At 36.0% G+C, this 26,399-nt stretch overlaps 1 protein-coding gene across 3 annotated transcripts in view; it reads right to left on the reverse strand.

The window, feature by feature from the left end:
* Positions 1 to 26,399, reverse strand: part of DNAJC13 (DnaJ heat shock protein family (Hsp40) member C13) — a 124,625-nt gene that overhangs the window by 29,107 nt on the left and 69,119 nt on the right. For all 3 annotated transcript variants that reach the window (XM_044252372.1, XM_044252370.1, XM_044252371.1), the window contains 17 exons: positions 24,898 to 24,960; positions 22,853 to 22,954; positions 21,349 to 21,453; positions 20,319 to 20,521; positions 19,150 to 19,234; positions 16,072 to 16,226; positions 15,509 to 15,554; positions 13,531 to 13,685; positions 12,028 to 12,229; positions 10,307 to 10,422; positions 9,188 to 9,266; positions 7,648 to 7,783; positions 5,730 to 5,914; positions 4,991 to 5,065; positions 3,240 to 3,359; positions 1,891 to 2,070; positions 988 to 1,155 (listed from right to left, as the gene is read on the reverse strand). In XM_044252372.1, the coding sequence (XP_044108307.1) occupies positions 988 to 1,155; positions 1,891 to 2,070; positions 3,240 to 3,359; positions 4,991 to 5,065; positions 5,730 to 5,914; positions 7,648 to 7,783; positions 9,188 to 9,266; positions 10,307 to 10,422; positions 12,028 to 12,229; positions 13,531 to 13,685; positions 15,509 to 15,554; positions 16,072 to 16,226; positions 19,150 to 19,234; positions 20,319 to 20,521; positions 21,349 to 21,453; positions 22,853 to 22,954; positions 24,898 to 24,960 (2,175 nt within the window). The remainder of the gene's footprint in view (positions 1 to 987; positions 1,156 to 1,890; positions 2,071 to 3,239; positions 3,360 to 4,990; positions 5,066 to 5,729; positions 5,915 to 7,647; positions 7,784 to 9,187; positions 9,267 to 10,306; positions 10,423 to 12,027; positions 12,230 to 13,530; positions 13,686 to 15,508; positions 15,555 to 16,071; positions 16,227 to 19,149; positions 19,235 to 20,318; positions 20,522 to 21,348; positions 21,454 to 22,852; positions 22,955 to 24,897; positions 24,961 to 26,399) is intronic.

Raw genomic sequence — 26,399 nt, forward strand, 5'->3', positions numbered from 1 at the left:
GAGGACTTCTTCCCTTACAAAAGGATTGCATAATCATAAGAGAAAACAAAAATAGTCTAGAATTCTTTCATTCAAGGGTAACTACAGTTACCATATTAGTACAGATCCATCCATCCACTTTTTTAATACCAAAAATGGGATTTTTAGCCTTTTCACTTAAAATACTTTAAACATCTTTTAATGTCTTTAAACATACCTTTACAATTTAGGGCTTCATAGTATTCAAATGAATGGATTTTTATAGTTTCATTCTTCAATGCCACATTCTTAGATTGTTTCTCAATGATCCTCACAGAAGAGGCCAAAGAGGTTGGTAGAGCTGTCAAAGTCACGCTTGATTTTTGTCACGAATGCATGTATGTGTGTTAGCTTTTAGGATTTCAACTCTGTATCTAAGTTAGAGACTGTAAGAAATAGCCAAAAATGGGGGGTGCCTGGGTGGCTCAGTTGGTTAAGCGTCTATCTTCAGCTCAGGTCATGACTGGGGTCCCTGCATCAAGCTCTGTGCTCAATGGGGAGTCCGCTTCTCCCTACTCGGTACTCATGCTCTGTCTCTCCTGTCTCTCCCATTTATTCTCTTGAATAAATAAATAAAAATCTTAGGTGGAAAAAAAAAAAGAAAGGAAGAGAAGAAACTGCCATAAATAGACTCAAGAGTCTCCTAACTCCCACTTCTCTGCCCATTGTGAAATACCACTTCCAAGCTTGTTCTCTTTTCCTGTCCCCTTGTGACACAAGGCTGCTAAGAATTATGGTAGGCTCCAGAGCCGAAAAACAAAGTTAATTTTCCCCTGCAGAAAGAGTAGGCTTGCAGACCTGATATTATCAGGATCAATCCACAATAAACTGAATTTCTTGGATGAAAGAACAAACATGATCATTCTCAATTTTTAGGTTTCCTAGAGCAATCAACATTGTTGAGTTATTCTACTATTTAAATGATCTTGGAACAGTCATCAAACCCCAGGCTATTCTGAAGCAACGTACCTCTGTAGCACTAACCACAGCAAGTTTTCTAGCAACATAGGGTGTCAGCATGCCAGCTAAACTTTTTCTTATGGTTGGATTTTCTGGGGTCGCCTGTTCTTCAGGCAGATATCCTCCAAGGCGACTTAGGGCACGGACACTCAGTTTAGCAAGGCTGTTGGCTACTTCCTGTTATAAAAAAAAATTAAGACATTGAAGTAGATCTGTTATATTACATAAGTAACATGGTACCTTTATGGAATCAAAACCATAAGGAAAAAAACAAAACAAAACTATTTGGGACACATTTAAGGAGCAAAAGCAAGCCCCCAACACTGATGTAAGAGCTTATGCATTAGAGCTTACTCTTTCATTTCCACAAAAGGAAATCAGAATCTGTATACTCATTTATAGTCAATACAGTATCTTGTAGATAACTGGAAGAAGCACATTTGGGGGTAGGGTGGGGAGTAGGGGATAGGCAGGCAGACTTGCCTGTTAGAGAAACACATGAACGACAGGAATAATGAATGACAGTGACTAAACAAGGAGAGACAGGAAAAAATATTCAAGAAAATCAGTTAAGTACTAAAGTATCTATGGGTGGCTAGCCCCAACAGCCCAATATTACTGTTATATTTCCCTGTGTTACACAACCATAATTTTGCAATCATAAAGGTCACTCTAAGTAATCAAGAAAGACTGTTACATTCTGTATATGCTACTGCAAATTCCCACCATCGTATCCTTCTAGCACAAGTGGTTAAGTTAAAAAGTTCTGGGGCTTAAAGAGCAATAAGCTTAAGTTATCTAGAAAACAGTTTATGTCTGGGGCTCTGAATAGCTGGAACTCTGCTTTGCATTAATTCGGCATTAACCTATGGTATGGGTTCAAGTTCAAGATTAGAGCAATGTGAAAGTTACCTGTTGGTTTGTTTCTTCACTTTTCTGAATGCCACTCTCTTCTAGTGTGTAGTCATAATTAAACAGATAACCAAGCAGATGCCACAAAATCCCAGCCTGAAATAGGTGTGTCTGAAGCCAGAAATCCACAGCAAAAGAACTGACACATTCTACTCCAAGAGCAGCAACCCGCGGAATACTCTGTGAGAATAATAATAATAAAATTAGCAGCGCCTGGGTGGCTCAGTTGCTAAGCATCTGCATTCGGCTCAGGTTATGATCCCTGGGTCCCACATCAGGCTCCTTGCACTGTGGGAGGCCTGCTTCTCCTTCTCCCATTCCCCCTGCTTGTGTTCCCTCTCTCGCTGTCTCTCTCTGTCAAATAAATAAAATCTTTAAAACAAAGAAAGAAAGAATAATGAAATTACAGGGTTTAAAAAACTCCCAAGAGAAACTGGCTGTAAATTTATGTCAAGGTAGCTATCTTACTGTGCAAGATGTTTACCTCCTATTTTATTTTCAAATCCAACTTAAATCTGAATCCAATATCCTTTAAAGCCTAAAATTAAAAGTGACCCTGTGACAAGACACAGAATTATCTTTGAAGCTAGTGTTTAAAGTCTTGGGAACACAGTTTCTTTTTCATTTTTCATATCTTTAATTTTTAAAAGTAGTGATAAGGCATTAATAGCAACTCACACGCTAGGATCCTAAGTGTATCAGCAGTATCTTCAGCACAGGTCTGTGGATTTGCTTCCTTATGTCAGAGTTTTTATTCTTATTAAATACTTCTAAGGACATTGTGTAAATATAGTTGAGAGATTTTCATCAGATTCCTTATTTCTAGATACCTCAGGCCAGGATCAGCATCCCAATTCTGTTCTATTCCAACACAATTCATTCTCTCTGGTTATCTAAGAAATCTCTCTCCCCTTCCCAGTCACCACTTCATCTACCCCAGCCAGCTGCCCTCAGCACGACTGGATTGGGAGAAGTGCTAAGTTCTCAGCTCCACAGAGCCTTTCTCCCAGGCAATTACTGACTATTTCAGGTTTCACATGGTCCTTTACTTGCACTACATCTATTTACTCTAGTCTCTCATTTCTTCTCTGCCTCTCTTCAAATGTTCAGATGAGACCCACTTCACTATACAAGTATCACTTCAGTTTTATTCCTTATAGACCACTGTTAAGAACAAAAGCCTCTATTTACAGCAAGGGCTCTGTGAAAAATGATTTTAGAGATCCAAATAATGCACATAAAAATGATTTTGGGAAAAACAGCTTATTTATAAATTGGGAACTAGCTACTTACTTGGCAAGAACACCCTTTGCTTACTGCATCCAGAAAGCATTAAAAATGAGCTGTACCTTGCCAAAATATAGCACCCGACAGAGATCCTTGATGATGCCCGGCATTTCTGTGATCTTTTCTCGGCATTCTTCAAACTGAGCGGCCACGCTATAGCATTTGCTTATGTGTCCACACACCTGCACACAACAAAACAGAGCAAAACAAGAGAGTTACATGTGCATCCCTTATTTAAGACAGCAGAAATCAAATCAGCAAAGATTCATGAATAATGTTTTAATAGTACATATGACACTTCAAAATTGAAAAGAACATTTCTGGGGCACCTGGGTGGCTCAGCCTTGGGCTCAGGTCATGATCTCAGGGTCCTGGAACTGAGCCCCGCAACAGGCTCTCTGCTCAGTGGGGAGTCCACTTCTCCTCCCACACCCCCACCCCTGCCTACTTGTGATCTCTGCCTGTCAAATAAATAAATAAAATCTTAAAAACAAAACAAACAAACAAAAAAAACCCAAAAAACATCTCTGTTGAATCGCCAGTATTCCTGGTTATGATTATGATTTCCTACAGATGCAGGGTTGGCAGCCAATGGCCGGCCATGCAGTGCATAGGCCAAAATGACAGTGGCCTATTTTTGCATGGCCGGGAGCAATGAATGATTTTTACATCTTTAAAGGGCTGCAAAGAAAAACCACAAAAATATGCAACAGAGACTGTATCTATAGCCTGAAAGTTTGAAATGTTTATTCTTTGGCCCTTTATAAAAACTGTTTGCCAACTCTGGATTAAGGTATTTTTGTCCAACCTATTAACATTGCAGAATTACAATTCTATGTATACACTGCACTTCAAAATACAGGATGAAACTAAAAGGCTTGAACTTGATTGTTTTAAATCCTAAAATCTGCTGGCATTAAAAAAGGATCACATAAAAAGATGCATTCTACAATAATCTCAATGAATTCCTGATGGATTTTTCTATCATTCAATTATAAACTTAACAGAAAGAAAATAAACCAATTAAAACACTATAGCAGTGGGGGGAGCATATGGGTGCTCAGTCAGTTAAGTGCTTGCCTTCTGCTCAGGTCATGATCCCAGGGTCTTGGGATCAAGCCCTGCATTGGGCCCCTGCTCAGTGGAAAGCCTGCTTCTCCTTCTCCTTGCCACTCCCCCTGTTTGTGCTCTGTCAAATAAATAAATAAACCTTAAAAAAAAAAAAAAACAAAAAACTACAATAGGGGTGGATTATTGAATCTGTGTAAGATAATGAATGTTAGCTGAACCTGTGGTAATCTTTTCACAATATATGTAAATCAAAGCATCAAGCTATATGCTCTAAATTTATACAATGATACATGCCAATTATTTCTCAACACAACTAGAAAAAAAGTACAAGGGATGATGGACAGAGATAAACAAGGAAGTTAGGGAAGCGGGCAGATGATAAAGGAAACAAGAATGGCAAAATGACAAATGTGTGAAATGGGGTGATGGAGATAGAAAGCTTCGTTATATTATTCTCTAAGAAAAAAAAATTAAGCCACTAGATCACAAGTTATTTAGTGCAGTACTTCTTAAAGCATGATATAGAGACCAACAGCATCAGCATCATTTGGGAATTTGTTAGAGAAGCGTATTCTCAGTCCTCCACCCCAGAACCACTGAATCAGAAACAGTGGGCAGCAGGGCGAGTGGAGGTTAGCCAACCAAATTTTCATGAGCCCTCCAAGTGATCCTCATATATGTTCAAGTCTGAACTACTACTAGTCAAGTATAACTTTCATAGAACCATACATGTTAGCCTCACCTGTACTGACATGTCACTTGGTTTACTAGAACGATTCAAGACAGCCACACAGCGACTAAAAGCCTCCTGTAACACCTGGAAAAAGAGAAGATCAGCCATTAATTCTATATTTGGACTTGAAGCCAGAAAAGCCTTTTCTTACAGGAATAAAATATTAAAAATCTTTTCATGTTAGATACTTGGTAAATAAAGGTGTTTTGCTTAATTAACATTTGTTAAATAAACAAAGGATTACCATAAGTTTCTTTTTAAACATTCCCAATAAGCTAGTTTATTTTATTTATTTATTTTTTTTAAAGATTTTTATTTATTTATTTGACAGACAGAGATCACAAGTAGGCAGAGAGGCAGGCAGAGAGAGAGAGGAGGAAGCAGGCTCCCTGCCGAGCAGAGAGCCTGATGTGGGGCTCGATCCCAGGACTCTGGGATCATGACCTGAGCCGAAGGCAGAGGCCTTAACCCACTGAGCCACCCAGGCGCCCCAATAAGCTAGTTTATAAGCTGCAAGTTTACCAATCTTGAATCCAATACTCTCCCATTCATATTATGAAATAAGGCTCCATTCTATTTTTAATTTTGACACTAGAATATGGAGACTATAGCATGTTATTTGCTGGAATAAATTAAAATTAAGAAATTATATCAATTTTACTTATATTTGGTGAATTCTCTATTGACAAAAGTCATACAATGTGCCTGAACAAGCTTGAAGTGAAGCATGGAGGACATTCCACATTACCTCAATTCCATTCTCCCTTCTGAGCTCTTCAGCATTGAGGGCTGAGCAGTTGACAGTATGGAAAGCCAGCTCTGTAGCAGCAGGCAACAGTGGTGATTCTTTTGAGAAAAGGAGGTCATCTGAAGTTTCCATTGTTATAGTCCTAATTAGCATGGGGTATCCTGCATATTTATAAGGCTGTAAATCTGAAATAATCAATGGTTAGTGTTGGAAAAATGGCAAACAAAACAAAAACTGACTGTTATGGTTTTAAGTTAATTCTAACACTATTTTTAATTACGTTCCCTTAAAGAAAATGACAAAACATTTGACATTTTAAATGTCTCCTAATTCTAGTTCATAAAAAGAAATTAAAATGGTATAAATCTCTTGGATCTTTCTTTTTCTAGCACACTTATTTGGCTCATTTCTCCAAAATGCTTCCACCAAAAATAGAGTATTTTCTGATAAATTTACTGAACTTAAGTATGTAGTGGTTTGATCCTTCACAAAATATCTACTTTCTATGTTGTCCATGGGATTTTGTAACTTTTCACTTGATCACAGACAGCACAGACAAATCAGGATCCCACACCAGAATTAATTAGGTATAAATCCCCTTTGGGTAAGTGGGATATACAGCCTGAAAAAACATTATGACCTTGATAACAAACCAATGGTAAGCCACAACTACCACTCTTATATAGCTGTTAGCCATTAAAACACAACCAATGGTTTGAAAATGACTGCTTTAAACTCATTCTTATTAGTGGTAAATGTGATATAGCTAAATGTATTCTGTTCAACTCATGCAAAAGTAAATTAATCACTGCTCTCAAATTGCTAGATCCCCATGCTGTCCCCTCCAATAGTAAAACTGCAAGCCCACTTTTCTTCAATTACGCAACAGTCCTGCTTATGTCAAATCCCCACTGTCCTCCCTTCCTTCTCTCCTAAAATCATCCTACAGAGCAAATGGGTCTCCCACACAGCACTTCAAGCCATTCATTTCCCAAGCCAAAGGATAACTGCTGTCTTGAACCTAACTTCCCATTTCTAACAAAGCCTTTAAAGTTTACAACATACTCCGGGCTTTGTAGACGCTATTATTATTGCAAATGACCCCCGCAAACATGCCGGAAATTCCCAATAACCCTGTATTCTTAAATCATACCTATTTCTTCTAAAACAGTGTTTTTCAAACTGTCCCACAGGATCAGAGAGGGTTTTTTTTTTTTTTTAAATTTTTTGATTTATTTGACTGAGAGAGAGAGAGAAAGACAGAGAACATGAGCAAGGGCAGTGGCAGAGGGAGAAGGAGAAGCAGGTTTCCCACTGGGCAGGGAGCCCCATGCAGGGCTTGATCCCAGCGCTCTGGGATCATGACCTGAGTTGAAGGCAGACCTTTAACTGAGTCACTGGGGGCCCCAGGATTATAAAGGAAATGAGAAGTATGAGAGAAGCACATGATCATGTGAAAAGTTTCTGTTGTGTTTGAAAGACCAGACCAGCCTTTAGAAGCTTTTAAAGTTATAACAGGCGCAGTCTTTTACCTATGATTTGTGATTTAAGAACAACATGAAATGATCCTTAAATTCCAGATCCATTACAGATCTCCTTTAATGTTTGCTGCTTAATGGCTAAACACAAAAAACTACCCAAGTACCTCCACAGAATACAAATGTCCTTCAGGAAAGAAAAATGAAAATTTGCTGAAAATCTAAAATATTGAAAAACATAGGCAGGAAGTAGAAAGTATAATACAAACAACATTTTGGGCCTTCTGACAGAAAACTACTCTTTTACTGTATCTGAAATGCAATTCTAAGAATCTTTTGCAATAATAACTCTAAATCTACTGAAATATGCTACAGAAACAAGTAACCTTGTAGAGTTAAGTGGAAGGTAAACTAAAATTTGAGATTAACATATGCCTTACCTTCCTTATGACGGTTGAAGAGGATGCTCTGTGTTTTCAGAATTAAAATTATATTCTCTGGATCTGGTCCATCCACTATTTTTGCTGATTTGGTACATAAAAATTCATATGCTTTATTTACTTTTTCAAACATATCCTGTAATATGACCAAAAATAATTAACTTTTAGTTTGGAACATCTCAAACCACAACTTCAACAGAATACAGCTGGTCTGTATTTTACCAGCAACTTCTTTAGTTATTATTATTATTATTATTATTTTTTTTTACATTAAGGAACTCATTCCAATTGTAATCTAGCCGGTATACTTGGAAGGTGAAATTTTCTCTCTCCCCGCCCCCAAATAGATTTTATTGATCTTAATACCATTACTAGAAAAATTCTTCACTGGGTTTATACCCACATTGAATTCATACACATTAAAGACAGTTTCTAAGCTATTGTAAAGACAGTTATAATAGAAGAGATACTATTTAATGAGTACTACAGCAGCCATTGTACTGAATATGCTTTACAAACATTATCTCATTTAAAGCCTCCAAACAGCCACATGAGGTATGTACAGTTATATCCTCATTTTTTAGATAATGTTAAATAACTTGTCTATGAGCACAAAGCCAACTGGTGATGGGCTAAGACTAACACTCAGGTGTAACTCCTAAATCCATTCTCTTAAACTGTTCCAATACTGTATTATGTTCTTGATCTACATGTTGATTCTTGTGTCAGGGTCATGTTGTTTTATTATTATAGCTTTACAGAGTATTTTAACATCTGGTTGGTTAAGTCTAGAAATTTAACACCGATTTCAAAAATTTCTTCCTACTCTGATTGTTTTCTCTCCCAGATGAATCTGCACTGCTATCCATTTCTCAAAAAATTCCTAGTTTTTGATCAAAAAGTCTCAAATATATAAAAGCATTATCTTTTCAATACCAAGTCTTTCCAATTAGGAATACTATCTCTAATAAAAAAAGTATTAACCTTGAAATCAGTGAAAATTACTCCAAGTTTCTAGCAATAAACTACCAGTCTTAGTTACAGAAGTTACTGTGTGATTTCATCTTTTATGAATCTTTCTTGATATTTTAGTAAGAAGCTGGAAGAGGGAGGATCAGGAAATGCTGACACCTGTTAACTTCAAGTCTGATCCAAATTTTCTACTTTTTCAGGTGTCATTAGGAAAAAAAAAGTACCACAGCAATTCGTATGGCAATAACATTACCTACAAGTGAATTAAGTTCATCCACACTTCTGATGTTCAATTATTTATACAACTGTCCATTAGCGTTAATTCTCAGATGGGAGAAAATATCCAGAAGTTATGAGTCATAAGGGCAGTCCTTTTGGTAAACTGAGGGAGGACCATTTATGCAGAAACCATGAGCATGTGGGCTAAAAGTTAATTTAACATACACTGGGCATTATATTATGAGGCAGATACGAGCAGAGGGAGTAAGTATATCTTTTGTCCATCTACCATAATAATAGAGCCAAAGAAAGTCAATCCAAAGGTCCCAACTCCAAAGGCAGTACATACCCTCCCTTCTGGATTCTTATCAGGGTGGTACTTTTGTGCAAGTCTGAAGTAAGCTTTTCTAATCTTGCTCTCATCATGCCTGTTAAACAGCAAAATTATTTTTTTAAGAGTAAGGTGCAAGAAAAAATTTTATATCATTATTTAAAAGAATACTGTAAGAACCTTACTTTTATCGTATATGATCATAAATTAGGCATCAAATTAAACCCAGCAAGAGTCAAGAAAGAATATTCTCTATGCTAACTTTACATCTAAAAGATAAAACCTCAATGTTCCCTATGGAAAGTTATCAATCACTTCAAATTACAAAACCGTATTTGAAAAACTAAAGTATTTTTTTTTCATTTTTTTTTTCAAGATTTTATTTATTTGACAGACAGAGATCACAAGCAGGCAGAGAGACAGGCAGAGAGAGAGGGGAGGAAGCAGGCTCCCTGCGGAGCAGAGAGCCGGATGCGGAGCCCGATCCCAGGACCCTGGGATCATGACCTGAGCCGAAGGCAGAGGCTTTAACCCACTGAGCCACCCAGGTGCCCCTAAAGTATGTTTTTTTCAAACCAATTTTTCAAAATGACACTTCAAACTCTATAATATTAAGTAATTTTAACTATCAGCCTTGCCAAAAATACACAAATTCAGTCTATACTTGAGAAAATGTCCTATAAACCATTTTTCTCTAATGTTATATATTCTACTACAAAATCATCTCTAATAAATTAGTGAAGTAAACCTGCATTCTTACACATCTGTTACTTAGTGACCTAAACATACTGTTACCAAGTCTCTTTCTCATATATAACACAAACTGTAAGAGGAAAGGCGAAGATGAGTATCTGAGTATCCACCATGTGTCAGGTATAGTGCCAGGTGTTTTACAACAATTACTTCAATTAATAGACAGAGAAGGCTTACCAGCAAGGACAGAGAAGTGTTAATTCTGCTAATAAATGTGCAGTAAATGATAATCACATGGATACAGTTCCATATGGCTATTCCCACAGGTGTGTATACCAAATAAGCAAAAAAATTCAGAGGTTGTTGGTTTAAGAATTTCATCTTTGATATTAATATCCTAAGACAAGGCAGAAAGTTACTACTGAAATACTGAAAATAACTCACGGCCCCTGTCCTTGAGGGAGATTAAGCACTTCATAAGCATCATCTATTGACATTGTAGGTGGCTTCTTTTCTACTTCCTTCTTCCAGGCATCAAGTGTATCTTTTAGAAGCTTAACCTTAAAGACAGAGGATTAAAATTTGTATCTCTTAAAGTAAAACTATTTCTGAACGTAATTTTTAAGTTACAGAATTCTTGTGCTATATATATATTTAAACTGACATTTCTAGGCTATCCAATTATTATAATTATTGAAATACAAATAATCAAAATCACCTTCTTGGCACTGTTAAACAGCAAGGTATCTGCTATAGGGCTACATCCCTCTCTTTATCTTATGTGATTTTTTTTTAGAGGGGGTGGAGAGGCAGAAGGAGGAGAGAGGGAATCTTAAGCCAGATCCACAACTAGCACAGAACCTGATGCAGGGCTTGATCCCACAAACCTGAGATCATGACCTGAGCCAAAATCAAGAGTTGGACACTTTACCGACTGAGCGACCCAGACAACCCCCTTATGTGAAATATTCATTCTCTGCCAATTTTTAGGTCTTTATTTTTAATTGTTAAACATTCAGGAAGTACAGAAAAATTTGAAACTAGTAGATGAGACACTGCAGTAAGAAAGAAAGCAGTCTATGGTGGCATGCTTCTCCAGGTGATCTCATGTAATTCCCTGTAAGCTGGCATTCAAACAAATCTAAGGGATAGTAAAAACAAGGGAGTCTGGGTAGCAGGTCAGAAGAAGAAAGCTAGTATTTATGCATGTCTCTATGCCAAGGAGCTAGGTGCTTTACAGACTGTAGCACTGTAGCAGACTAAATTCTTTTATAAAATTTCAATAATACGTTCAAAAACCATTCAGATTCTGAGCTATAGCTCAATGTTTCTCACTTTAGAAGTGATGGAACTGGATTCAAACCTAGGTCCCACTAAAAAACCCATACTCCTCTATTACTTCATGCTGAATTCAGACCAAGTGGCAGAGACACCGGTCTTCATCTGGTCGTAGTACTATAAAAAGGAAGTGTCTACTGGTATAAACAGAATTGTTCTGAAATCTTTTGTTGGGAAGGATGATGGCATAACCTGTGCTACAGTAACAAACCAACATAGGCACCCAGGCTTCATTCCAGGCTTCCAGCAGATATTCAGGGGCTCAAGTTGGACAGTTCCTAAAGGCAGTGCTGTATAAATCAGCAGGTCTCACTTAGTACCTCCTGTGTGTGCCAGGAATTATGCTATTTTTTAATATGAGTTCTCAATTAGCCCAACCACATGAGATAGTTGCTATTAGTAATAGTAGTACTATTACCCTAACTGAGGCCTAGAGGAATCAAGCAATGTTAAACAGACCTATTAATGGCCCAACTGAGGCTCAATCCCAGACTGCCTAACTCTAATATCTGTGAGCTTACTCAGTATGCTATAAAGACAAGTTTCCACCAAGCCATTACAGTATATGATTTCTTATATATATGAAATTATGTTTATATTTGTCAAAAAGATAAAGATTGTAAAGTTCTTAATAATTTCTTAAAAAGTTATCTTTCAGTTTGAGATTTACCCAAATATATTAAACTATACTCAGAGTTGCACAGTGCTTAAGGAAGGGGGAACACTTAAGGAAGCTATAATCCTTTTAAGAGGAGGAAGAAATATCCAGAAGTGATTAGAGGCTATTTTTACAGTTTGAGAAGGCACAAAATAATCTACTGACTTACTGGATCTTTAATGGGCCAATCAGGAAATCGGAGTGTATCACAAAGTTGTTTGAGGTAATAAATATTACAAAATAGTTCATTTTCTAGTTGTGGATAGTTGATTACTGGGATGGGACAATACTGATAAAGTGCTCTTGTGTTACTCTGAAGACGTGGTGTGAAATCAGCAAGATGGGCAGCAATCTTCTCTATCATGAGGCGCCTGCAATTACAAAAATCTCCAAGCATTATGAGGGATTATTTCAGTGGGGAAAAAAAAAGGTTAAGACAGGTAATCATGCACGATAATAACATGGATCTTCTTTAGAATAATTCAATTACTGGCCTAAAATTAAGTGTTTATAATATGTTACTGAGGGCATTCTAAAGTTATTGTGTAAAAATCCTCAATCGATATAAACTTATTTGTAGTACTTATCTATAAACACAACTATAGAACAAAAGGCTGATATTCCCAGTCCTTTCAAAAATCAGTCATTAGAAGGTCAAATGGTATGGCATCTGCATACACAATGCATAAGGGCATAACCAGGGAACTAAGTTTCCCAGCACCCCAAAGAAACCCACTACATGGTATTTATTTTAGTTAACAATCTGGGCTCTGACCCTCAGTTCAGCAAAAACGTGATGTGATTAGTACACAGACAGCTCTATCTTTTAGAAAGGGACTCATATTAACCAATCAGAGGAGAAAAATATTAGAAAGAAAAACTGTTGTAAGACTTTTCATATTCCTATTCATTTGTACCCAGTGAAAAACAGGACTGTCATACAGAACATATTCAAGTTGGTGCCTAGCACATGCCAAGTCCACAGGTCAACCTAAGCCAAATGATAAAGAGCAAGTGGCACTGTGAGTGTGAAGTTAGCCAAGGGAGTGCATAAATGACTCGGAAGATCAACTGCCATCTAGCTAAGAGGACTGAGTGGCCTTGACATTTGATCTATGAAGTGTAAACTTTTCCAGAGCCTGTCTGGATACTGACAACTGCTTCTGTGCCTCTACTTTTTCTTTTCCCCCTAAAGGACATTCTTTAGGAATGCTAACTTCCACATTAAGGTCAAAATAAGCTGACTAGGGGGCCTCATTCTATAATGATTTGGGGTTATCTTTGGCACGATCCATTCGACATAGGCATAGTTTTTAATTAGTGGAGTACAATTCTATTTTCAAATACCAAGGAGGTATGTCTTGATTTTATCTCCATATATTCCTCATATATACTGCCTAAAATTCTACCAGTTCTATAAACTAGTTTAAGAATCACCAGTGGTTAATAGGCTCTACCCTTATATAAAGCTCTATTAAGGTAACAGTAACTTTGTCAAATCATGTTAGAATAGAAAAAAGCTTACAGCTTTCAAACTCGTCACCGATTTGGCACCAATGACTACTGTAGCTTAGATCATGTAGCTAGTTAAAACAGTTCTTTTAACAGAAATCAAACCAGATGGCAAGATGCACAGATTCTGAGTATAAAATGCAGTCAATGGGCTATTTACCTCATTTCACTGCTCCAGATTGCTTCTGGAGTATCAAATTCTCCTAGAAAAATCTCAGAAAACTTTTCAGGCTCATAATTTTCTAAGTAACAAACCATTGCTTCTGGAAGGATGTGCCCAAGTATACTTCTCTGAAAAATATCTTGTCCTTTTGTCTTTAAAACAAAACAAGACATAGAAACACTAAAGTTATCTTTCAATTTTCTAATAAATGAATTAGGGTTAGAGAACATTTTAAGAAAACAACTGGAACAAACTGCTTTTATGCTTTGGAAATTAAGAAGAAAACATGGCAAATTGTGAAGGGGAAGATGTCTGGTATTAACTGGCTTTGGCATAAGCTCCCAAGATAGAATTAACATTTGCTGGGCCTCCAGCAGTCAGGTGTCAGGTGTTGGCGACATTACTTAGGACAACTGGCTTAGTTATACAGGAATGGAAAACACAAGGAGAAGATCCCACTAAAGATTTACATCAATTCTGTATTATGCTGCTGGTTACAATTTTCACCTGTACCTGCTTCTGTTTTCAAAAACAAGTAAGTCCAGAAAATCAACATCTTAAAAAGTCAGTCCTCATGAAGTATGGCTATTTAGATGGAGAATATCTACTCAAAGTAATTATAATTAACTATTTTAAGGACTTCATATTCTCTGGCTGGCCAAATGTAATCAGGATAATGACCATACTTTATCATACTAAATTTTAAAACTCATTTCTTTACCTGATAGAAATAAAATGCTAAGGACTAGAAATAATTTTTTTTTCTCCTTCTAGGCAAACTGATAATGTTTTATTTCTCTAAGATCTGACAAAGACAAAGAAAAAACCCAGACACAGTTTTACCACCTAGTGCCAGGACAAATTAGATGATAAATACTTCCAGGCTTTTTGCTAATAAAAGTCATAAATTCACTATCCATTAAATTTTAGGACGAAGAAATGCTTGCTTTGTTCTTTAGACTACTATTATTTGGTGATTCCTGTACCCAGAGTTTTGTCACACAGTTTATTCAAAATACTGTTAGGTGAAATGATGTTATCATTTCTCATGTTATAAAAATTTGGAAAAAAGATTACATACTCATTAACTGCACAGAAAAAAAGGGAAAAAAGAACGCTCAAGAATGCCTAATGCTACAGTATGGTAGTAGCATTAAAAGCAATTTTTAAAAAAACTTTCTTGATATTCTCATTTTCTATTTGTATAAAACTGTGGAAATTATATTGCCATGGCCATCTCTTTAATAGCATTAAACAGATTATTTCCAGGGCTTCACCGGTTTCTCTAGAAAACATGCAGTTTGAACTAGTATCCACTGTTAAAGTGGCATAAACATTCCTTGATTAGTCGCCTCAACAGTGGTCTGGTTTTGGTTTATTCTTATGCTCTCAATAAGATCTGAAAATCAATGCTCCATGAAAACCCTAACAAAATTTGAAACATCTTTCAGTTATGTTTTGACAATAAATATAAGATTTCAAGTTGCAAAAGCTATCTGGATGAGTCTTATCTTTTTTGGATTCCCAGTAAAAATGGAAGAACACTTGAGAGAGCCTGAAAAATTAAGCAGCTTCAAAAAAGAAACTTGGCACTTCTGCCACCTTGTGATCTGAACAAAAAGAAGACTGATGTCTTAACTAAATTTTAGCTGATTATATGAGATTCAGTTATACACTCAAGTATTTATGAAAATTATTAATCTAAATTTCACACAAAGGGAACAAGTTATAGTCACAGTGTCAAGTTATAATTCACATCTAAAATTTTAATGTTAAGTCTAATGGGCAACATTTATTTTCATTAAAAAAATTACCTTACGACTTCCTATGTACAAGGTAACATGTGAAAAATGAGTAAAACAGTACCTGCCCTCAAGTGCTTACATTCTAGTAAACATACACAGCTCAGGGAACTTAAGTGCCAAGATAGCTTATCCAGCGTTAAGTTATATATTCAGAGGATAATCTGACTTACCTCCTCTGACTTGAAAGCCTGTTTGGTATGCGTATACTTCAAAAATCTAGGGGAAAAAATGACCTGTCAGACATAGGAACTGATTTAAATTAAGTAACCTTAGCTTTCTAAAGATCAGATTTTTTTATAGATAAATAAATGCCGCAAAATACATATTCCTAAATTGTTTAATTTCTAATTAAGAAAAAAAATAAATTAGGAAGATTTTAAAATTACAGTCATAGTAAGATTATGTAATAATATGAAAAATCACCCAATTTGAAGAAAAATCAAAATGTAAAACTGTATGTGTAGTATGAGTATAGTTATATTAAACACATATTATTAGAATTGTATGTATTATAAAAGATGGTGACAAATTCTTCAGTTAGATGTGGTAAAGTGGCGTAATTCTGAATTATTTTTTTACTCACTCTAACTGCCAAATTTTCAGACATATAGTTAAGCAGCTTTTATAATGAAAAACTTAACAAAAGCAATGATGTACTCACAAAAATAATCAATTTAAAAAATCTATCCCTCTACATTTCAAATAACTTGAAGATTACCTTTAAAGTTCTTACCGAGCAATAGGAAGCACATTGGAACCTGTATACATCATGATAAAGAAAAATACTCCACTAAGATAAAGACGAGGTAACTGTGGGTTATCTTGCATGATATGGTGTAACAAAATCGCAACCTTCTCAACAAGGATAGGGTCAAAGGTCAGCAGTAGCTAAAAAAATAAATTGTTTTTGTTACCAGATTATTAAAAAAACCTTGCAATAACATCATTTACTTTAGGAGTATGTATTTCATGTGCTGAAGTTATAGTTTCCTCTCTGTGAGTTATAAAATAAAAACTGTGGGATTTAGTAACTCTGTCTACCAGACTCAATAGATTTAAAAATTAGTTCATTTTACAGCTTAATGCACAGACAGTAAAACATTGAGAACTGATTAAAACTTATTCAGAAAAGGCCCAAAGACACGGGAAGCTATGTTATCATTACAGATAAAACTGTTTCTTATGCAGGATTCTTTCAGAGTGGACTTCTTTGTTAATGACAAAATAAAAAGGAAAAGCAGCTATGCTTTGGGTTAGTTTCAGAACATGAAGCGTTCCCTGAAGACTACCTGAGAACTCAAGGAGCAGAGAACTGTCAGTGCACACTAACAGCACTGAAAAATAGACGTCCAAATGCAGGTAGAGGGCAAACAGGTAACCGAATACCAGCAGTACTTCTACTGCCAGAAAGTACCAAGAGAGGAGGTCTCTAGAAATTTGAGCTAAGAGTACTGAAGAGAGCACCTGGGACCACCATAATGAATTCAGGCTACTAAAAAATCATACAGAGTTGCTATAAATAAACAATTGACAAAGATATTTGCTAAGTTTTAACTTAATATAGGTAGCATCTCAATTTTCTATAAACACTTCACAAGAACCCCCAACAGTGGGTCAAATTCTACCAGTAAAAAAACTGCAATAACGAGTAAATTCTGGCTCATATTAGGAGGTCAAAGTTGTAGACTCTGTTCTAAGACTGAAATGCTTTATGCCTTTAAGTAAATAATTTGGATTTCTCTGTGTTTTGGTGTCTTTACCTTTTCAATGAGTTATTTAGATTGAGTGTTTAGTACTATGCCATATTTTACAAAGGAAAAACTGAGATACAGTAGCACAGGATTTTCCCTAGTTTAACAGCAGTTGTAGTTCAAGACTTGTTATATCATTTTAAAAAAAATATAGGAATTAGGAGGCACAAACTCCGAATATTTGAAACTGACTATACCAGAAAACTTAGGACATTCGCTCAGATACTCTCTAAAAATTCTGAAGATGTTACCAAAAACGTCAAGCCTGTGATTGCTCTTAAAGTCAAATGAAGTACAGAAATTTGTACCAACCAATGTAAGTAGCATGTTCCTAAAAACTACTATAGCTGCCTGTGTTTAGAAAACAATCTCCCAGAATGTGGGAAATTGAGGAAAAACAAAAAGAGCTTCTAAAAAACATTTTTTGAACTCAGCATAAAAGATATAAGCAGTATATACTATTAAGAACAGATGGGCTGGGCGCCTATGTGGCTCAATGGGTTAAGCCTCTGCCTTCAGCTCAGGTCATGATCCCAGAGTCCTGGGACTGAGCCCCACATAAGGCTCCCTGCTCAACCGGGAAACAACTTTTCCCTCTGCCTGCTACGCCCCCTACTTAGACTCGCTCTCTCTCTCATACAAATAAACGCTTTAAAAATAAAAAAAATAATTTTAAAAGATGGACTCTTTCCCTCCAAAGCTTCATGTTACCCCAACCATATCTCTTAGAAGGTTTTTTTAGTCATTCTTTCCTGGCCTGAAATTCAACAGTGTTTGCATTTACCTCTTTCTTTCCAGCTTCCTAAGTCTTGGGAAAATACTTGGGAGAGGTAGGCCTTTACCTACATGCCCAGAATAGAAAACAAATCCTTCTCTTGTACCACCCCACATACAGAGTCATATAATGCTCCAGACTGGAGTGGGTGGTGGGTTCCAAGAAACAGTAATTATAGCACTCTTTCATTTAAGCAGTGAAACAAAAAGGTCCATAACAGAAAAGCATACAAATTTTGAAATGTTGATATACTTAAATAACAGAAGTTACAGGGGTGGGGGGGGGGTTAAATAGGGCACTGTCACTGTTGTATTTCAGAGGACAGTTTTCATTATCAGTGACTTACACAGGCACTTGCATATTTATGAATGTAAAAATACACTAAATAATTCTCTCCCTTCTCACACCAATGTACAACTGATGTGTACAAACAGCAAAAGTTACTGCCATATACTTCAAAAGCCACATTCATGCATGGTGAATACAAAAAATGAGATTTAGGGGCGCCTGGGTGGCTCAGTCAGTTAAACGTCTACCTTCAGCTCAGGTCATGATCTCAGAGTCCTGGGATCAAGTCCCACATTGGGCTTGTGGGGGGCTGCTCTCTGCCTCTCCCCCTGCTCGTGCTCTCTCTCTCAAATAAATAAAATCTTTAAAAATAAATAAATAAAGAGATTTAATGACAGGATATTAAACAGATAGGAGGGAAACACTGACCTAAAATCTCTGGGACCTGACTTATTTGGATTTAATGTGAATCTGAATAGCATAATTCTAAAAAGCGGAATAATAAGGGGAAAAAAGGAGAAAAAATACTTTAGTATATCCTATGTAATTCTAACTCAATGCGCTGGACTGGTTGTTATCCATGAAAACATTTAACTGAAAAGAGTAAAACTCTAAGGCAAGCTGGCAAGACTGCTATGATTAATTTCTTGGAACACAGTGGACCACATGTCCACTTCTGTGGCCTACTGGTGTGCTTCCCAGGAGTCCTAACTTCAATGGTATGATTTGAAGAATGCATAATAAATAAAACCTTCTGAGAGTAATTCTGGAGTCTGGAAGCTTCCTATGTTTAGGTTCTTGGATAGACAATCTTCCATAGTGTATTCAGAATATTGACTCAATTAGGACTAAGTGAAATAAATGTAAATCAGGGTTGAGGTTTTTTTAAGTGGAATACACTACAATAAAACAAAAACTAGGGCTCATGCCAAAATTGAGTAACGGAGAATGATTCTTAAAATACTGTTCCTAATTTGGTAACAGAAAGGTAACTCACCTGAATAATATGGGGAAGGCAAGCACTGTCTGACAGCAGTCTTTTTACTCTGGGTAAAGGGCGAATGATGGCATTATCTTGATCCCTAGAAAATATTTTCTAAGGTCAACATTTAATGTATTTAATAAAATTTGTATGTGCAGAGGATATGACATTCTACTAGGCACAAAGCATGTTACCTTACTTTTTTGTTAATGAAGACTAAGCTCTCATACAGCTGGGAACATGATTAGGTATTTTGGTTTAAATCTATTTGGCTGTTTAATATGACTTCATTTCCTTCCATAAGATTTCCTTGAAAAACAGTGCCCTAGAAGAGCCAAAGACTCTTATTTATTATTTAATTGATTAAACTTGGTGTTGTCCAACACACTGTCAGAGGATATTTCCCCCCAAAGGGCATATCAAACTTTGTCACATAAATTTAAACCTTAACTACTCTCAGTATTTTCCACATATAGCTTTAATTTTAATGTTACCTTCCTTCTAAATGCTAACTGTATGCTTTTGAGTCTGATCTGAATTTTAAAGATAACTGGCACCATAAAAGCCTTAAGTGTTATGAAACTGATAAATTTCGCAGTAACTTCCATCACAAAATGTCTCTAGTAGAATAATAAAATGATACATACGCAAATATTCTATAAATATCAAAAGTCCACGCAAAAGTTATAATTATCATTGAATAACACATTCTCACCTTCACTTGTCAAGTGGGACAAGATAGGGGCCAAGATGTGGGTTTAGACTCAAGTTCTATACTAAGAGTGGCTAACCTGACAAAGAGCCAGTGTCACTCACCATTAGACTGCAGCAGACTACAGTATGTTTACTTCAAATGTTCATATTTGATTCACAGGAATGTGACAATTAGTTACTGTTACTGTTACTAGAGTGCAGCCAGTAAGTCTCAATTTGGTAACATTATTTGAAGTCTCCCAGAGAAAGCCACTTTTTAGTTACCTTTTCAATATATTTTGCAAATAATTTGTGTGTTTCAAAAGCTCCAAAACTCAAAGCAGCATTCCCTCAAGGTCACAAATGGAATATCTTTGCTCTAAATCACCAGGGTTATCCCATGTTGCTACTGAGGAAGCTCCCATACAAATGGAGAGAACAAGATATTTCAGAGTCCCTGTTAACCATGGAAATGTTCAATTACATTTTACCTGCTTGGAAAATATCCACACATTGTGATCAACATGTTCAGTATAAGGGTAGCAAGGTCAGTTTCATTTAGCACAGCCTGTCCACTGGCTAACAGACACCATTTAAGCTGAGGTATTGCCTGAAGTGGTCGCCATCCATCCATGCCTTGAGCCCAGCATCTTGTTTTTGCATTTAACATTCCTTTGGTCCATAATTCTTGCATCTAAATCAATGGAAGGAACCATTACTACCAACACAAACGAAGCAAAATGAGATTTGCTAAGGTCTTCTATTTTGTAGTAAATACATGAATGATGGTAATAAACATCCAAGTCCACTATCAAAAAAAAACCAAAAACCAAAAACCAAAAAACAGTAAACTTTTGTTGACAAGTCTTCAGGAACCTGAAATAGGTTACTAATATAAGAAAATAACCACTGAGTTTGCCAACCTGCCTGCAGAGCATAAGGAACACTGGAAAGAATGAAAACAGTAGGCTGAGTGTAAAATGACCAAGATATATACAAGCAGAAGGCTTGGTCTTCTATAAAACTATCTTCAGCTAAATTCCAACTGAGCCTGGGAGGCCAAGAACAAATATCAGCAGATGTTAAGATGGAAATTGCCCCTGGATTGCACCGGAAATTTTCAATGAATTTCAGATTGCATATTAAAATTTACCTATTCATTCCATATAGAAGCATTATAGTTTGAAAAGCCTTAATATTTATAATATCTTATAATTATTAATGTAGCATTTGCTATTATTACTTTAAAGTTCATTAAAAATCTAAGTGCTACCTCTGTAACAACAGCCTATAAACAACAAGGTTTGAAGACAGGACTGTGTCTGTGTCTGCATATGTGGTTCTTTATAACTGCAAGCCAGTTAATCCTTCATGTAGAAATTGCATGGCAGAGCCCCTGAAGCTGATGACAGTACTTCCAATCCTAGTTTAAAAATACTCAACACCTCTTGCTATGTGTGCTAAGCAGGAGGGCCTAAGAAGAACAAAGACCATCACAGAAAGTTCCTCTAAAACACCAACCTCATGAAATCCATATGGGCCACTCCTTTCTTTGTCTGCATTGCCAAAGTACCATTCCTTTTCACTCTCTCTTTTCATATCTGGAGCAGCTTCGATTACATTGCTCTAAGTTTTAAAAAGATGTAGTTATTTTTCAAGGCAGAAAGCTAAGGGGGCAGATATCATAAAAAAGTAACACAGTACTAACTTTCTGGGTTTATACGTCCTTGAAAACTCACCTAAATTTCAGGTGATCTTAAGAGTAAAGTATGAGATGTCCAACTGAGCAGTCCAAAAAAGCTATTTCCCTACTAATAGGCATTTGAAATAAATGGTTTCCTAAACGCACTTGGCAGTCTAAACTAAATTCAAAGACATCTGCATTCTCTATGGTCATTAATAAATTTTCAGGCCAGTAAAATTTTAGTAGCAAAGAATATTATAAATAGCTATATAAATAAATATAACATTAACTTTAAACCACAATGCTGAAAATATTCAAGTTCTTTTGAGAGAAGAAAACTCCAACTAAAAATTTCAATAATCATCTGTGATTGAAGAGTTAAAATACTTTAAAAGGAAGGTTTTTAATGCTTTTAAACACTTTCAATCTACTACCCTCACTACAGTAATTCTTATAATTTTATATATCAATGTTTATGAGAACCAAAGATAAAATTTTTATGTAGTTAGTATTATTTTATTAAAACAGGTTTTTAAGTACCCTCATAATTGCTACTTATGATTAGATTCATATAGAGAGGCACAGCAAAGTGGTTAAGTCCTGAGAATCTGGGTTCTAACTCTGGCTCTGTTCCATAATGGTTGGTCCTGGGTAATACACTAGGCTTCTCTGTCCTGAAGTTTTCTCTTCTATAAAATGGGATGGCCAGCAGGGAATTTAAAGAGTTAATATATCATGTATTCCAAAATAGTACCGGGTATACTGTCATGCTACAGAAGCATTACAATTACTATTATTTATACCCGATAATAGAAAATGCCATATTCTAAATATTCAAATAGCACTTTTGTACATAATTCAACCAAAAACTAACATGGAACATCTCCCCAAACCAGGAGATTAAACAAAACCAAAATGTAACACCAAAAAATTCACCACTGAACTAGGTATGGATCTCTTCTACTAGTTAGGTACTGAAAGTTAGCTTTCAGTAGAGACCTGGAGCTCTATCCTCTTACCTGGTTTCAATAAGGCCTCCAGATTTCTAAAGGCAAAATATATTTTCAGTGGCTGTCAATGCTATAAGTTCTAATTACATAACTGACAAATTCAGTTTAAATCTTACAGATTGCATTGCCTCAAAATAAACCACATTAGAAATACAGTTACTTTAAAAGACAAAAGAGACACTTGAAAAATAAAACTGGATCAACTGTCCATTTGAGATTGTTCTTATGGTGATTTTAACTTTTACTGGCCACATTCAGGGCCACATATACTGACACATTTTCATGTCAATTTTTAGGATTCTTTTTGTGAAATCTATATAAGTATACATACTTGCAGTGGTACTGTAGCTCGGCTCACGTGGAGATGTGCAAGGGTAAGCAAGTCCACAAGGATTCTAATTCCATTTGAATCCATGAGATCTTTAACATTTCTCTGGAAGGCAAAAACACTTTTACCTAACTGAAAATTTATCTTCCCAATAGGTACTATTACAAAAAGACTCTCAAAGAAGAAAACATTTAGGATCTCTTTGGAAAAGCTGACATACAACTGATATTACTGAAGTGTTTTCAGGATTTTGTGTTCAACAAACATGAATTTAGATAAATGTGAAAAGGCCAAAGCAAAAGGCCACAGCATAAAGAATTTTTACTTAAACATATTCTGAGCAAATAAAAATAAAAATAAACAAAGCCTGGCAGGAGCAACACCCATGATAAATTCTCTGGTTCTTGAATTATCCAGCATTTTCCTAGATTTTTTTTTGTTAATAACCAGATTATCATATAATCAGAAATAAAATCTGGTATATTGAAAAACCTTTTAATGTTCCAGTTCTTATAAACTTAAGATAAAAACTGGCAACTTCTTAGAAGTTAGGAAGAGATTATAATTTAAATTTTCATAAAACTTATACTTCATTTTAAAATGTGCACTGTTTTCTAAAAGTGAGAATAAAACTAAGCAAGTGAGAATATCATGAATTTTAGAAATAAAAAGACTTGCTCAGATTTCACTGCAACATCATATAAATGTGAGTTAATGCTACATTTACAACTATGAATTCTTGTTAAAACCCATATTAAACTATTAAAATGTCTTTTTTTTTTTTTTTTTTTTTTTTAAGATTTAGTGCCTGGGTGGCTCAGTCAATTAAGTGCCTTTGGCTCAGGTCATGATCTCAAGGTCCTGGGATCCAGCCCCATATCAGGCTCTGCACTCAGCAGGGAATCTACTTGTCCCTCTCTCTCTGCCCTCCCCCACTGCTTGAACTCTCTCTTAAATAAATAAATAAAATCTTAAAAACAAATGAAATTTTCCTTAAAAAAAAAAAAAAAAAGATTTATTTATTTGAGAGAGAGAGAGAGAGAGAGAGGACATGTGAGAGGGGGGCAGAGGAGTCCCAAGCAGAGAGAGAGTCCCAAGCAGACTCCACACAGTGGGGCTCAATCTCACCACCCTAAGATCAACACCTGATCTGAAATTAAGAGTCAAAAGCTTAGGGGCACCTGGGTGGCTCAGTCATTTAGCATCTGCCTTCAGCTCATGTCATGATCCCAGTGTCCTGGGATCCAGCCCACATCAGGCTCCCTGCTCAACATGGAGTCAGCTTCTCTCTCTCAGCTCCCCCATACTTATATTCCTTCTCTTGCTATCGATCTCTATCAAGTAAATAAATAAAATCTTGGGGGGAATAAAAGAGTCAGACCCTTAACCAACTGAGCTCCCTAAAATGTCTTAAAAAAGAAAATGTGGGGACGCCTGGGTGGCTCAGTCGGTTAAGCCACTGCTTTTGGCTGAGGTCTTAATCCCAGGGTCCTGGGATTGAGTCCCACATTGGGCTCCTTGCTCAGCAGGGAGCCGGCTTCTCTCTCCACCTCTGCCTGCCACACTGCCAGCTGTGCACATGTGCTCATATGCGCACACTCTCTCTCTGACAGATAAATAAATAAAATCTTAAATAAAAAAGAGTGAAGAGCTAAAGTGCCTCTTACTTTATCATCAAAATGTACACTGAATAAATAATAAACCTTCCATTTTATGTCAAACATTTATTTTACTTCAAGTCCAATCCTAAAGAGTCCCTAAAGAAAAATCAGCTACTGGATTTCATCTCTCATTATTCTTCATTCAGAATTGTATTATCATTAATTTACTCAGTATCTGTATCAGTATGACAGAATGTACGGAGAGTATTTGGCAAAAAATTTTCACTCCAGAAGTTAATAGCACAAAGAGATTTCTGATCTAAAAGGAGAAGATGAGAAAAGAATCATATCTGGATAATTAGCTCAAACTGTAATAATTTATCTTTTTGTTATATATTCGTGTGATTTATTTCCAAATAACTGTACACTTAAGCAAAAATACTGTACCTTATTAAGGATCAACTTGTTAAGGAAGAGGATCAACCGATCTCTTTCAAGTTTATCTGTGCACTATTGAAATAAATGAGAATTTAGTCAGAAGTGAACAGAAACACAAACTAAGTTATTATCTCCAGACAAGCAACAGTCAATAAGAAATAAAGTCATCTTTTAAACATCAAGAACATGAGAGAAGACTATTCATTATTCTTTAATTCCTCAATGTCTTACATTCCCTGAAAGTTTATATAACTTATCTAATTTCCCTAGAAAGGCATATATTTTAAAAGTCAAAAACAGATTACTTTAATATGTAGTGTATACATATACAAATATATACTTTAATATATGAAAACTGAGACAAATTACCCCAGATGACACTTCTCAATTAAGGAAATATTCTAAAGAATGATTAATGATATTTCATATAAATCACATCATAATGAACAGAAACAAGAAGGAAAAATATATCTGCCTAGGGGTGCCTGGGTGGCTCAGTGGGTTAAAGCCTCTGCCTTCGGCTCAGGTCATGATCTCAGGGTCCTGGGATCGAGCCCCACATCGGGCTTTCTGCTCAGCAGGGAGCCTGCTTCCTCCTCTCTCTCTCTGCCTACTTGTGATCTCTCTCTGTCAAATAAAATCTTTTAAAAAAAATGTTATCTGCCTAAAAAATACAAAGGCTATGCTATAAGTACTCGGGTTTGCTGGAGTTAACAGCAAATTAGAATTCAACAGTACAATCTGGTCTAACAACAAACAATAAAAATTTTCATCTGGTTATGTTATTTCCTAGGTATGCTTTTATGATCTTATCCAGAATCAGTTTTCTAATATACGAAGTATGATTGACAGTTAAGGTAATTATAATAAGCACTGATGGCCATTTAAAAACTCGTGAAATGGTTCTAGGCAGTTCACTGAAATTCAAAATGTTAAATATAAGAGGACTATAAGCACAAATGAAAGAACAAAGTGTATATACAGCAACAAGTAGGTTATACTCATATCTGAGTTGCAGGATAGATGAATGGGTCACTATGTTCTTTCCCCCAGCCAACCTCAAGTATAAAAGGACAAACTTTCTAAAATGTACTAACTCAAGGTTCCCCTTTTTTGGCTATCATTATAGTTCTAAAACCTTTTGTAATCTTCACACAGAAATTCAGTATGCTAGCCAGTGCCTGGGTGGCTCGGTTGGCTGAGCGTCTCCCTTCGGCTCAGGTCATGATCCCAGAGTCCCAAGGTCAAGTCCACCATCACACTCCTTGCTTGGCAGGGAGTCTGCTTCTCCCTCTTCTTCTACCCCTTCCCACCACTCATTCTCTCTCTCTCAAATAAATAAATAAAATCTTTTTAAAAAAATTTAGTGTGCTAGCATTATTTAAGATTCTTCTGAACTGGAAAACCAAGTGTATACACAAACCCAACAGTCACTATTTCTTTTATACACTGGTCCAACTCATCCATACTTAAAGATTGGCAAATAAGTTACTAAAGTTCAAAAGCAGCAA

This window comes from Neovison vison, chromosome 6 (genome assembly GCF_020171115.1).
Source record: "Neovison vison isolate M4711 chromosome 6, ASM_NN_V1, whole genome shotgun sequence".
NCBI classification, from domain to species: Eukaryota; Metazoa; Chordata; class Mammalia; order Carnivora; family Mustelidae; genus Neogale; species Neogale vison.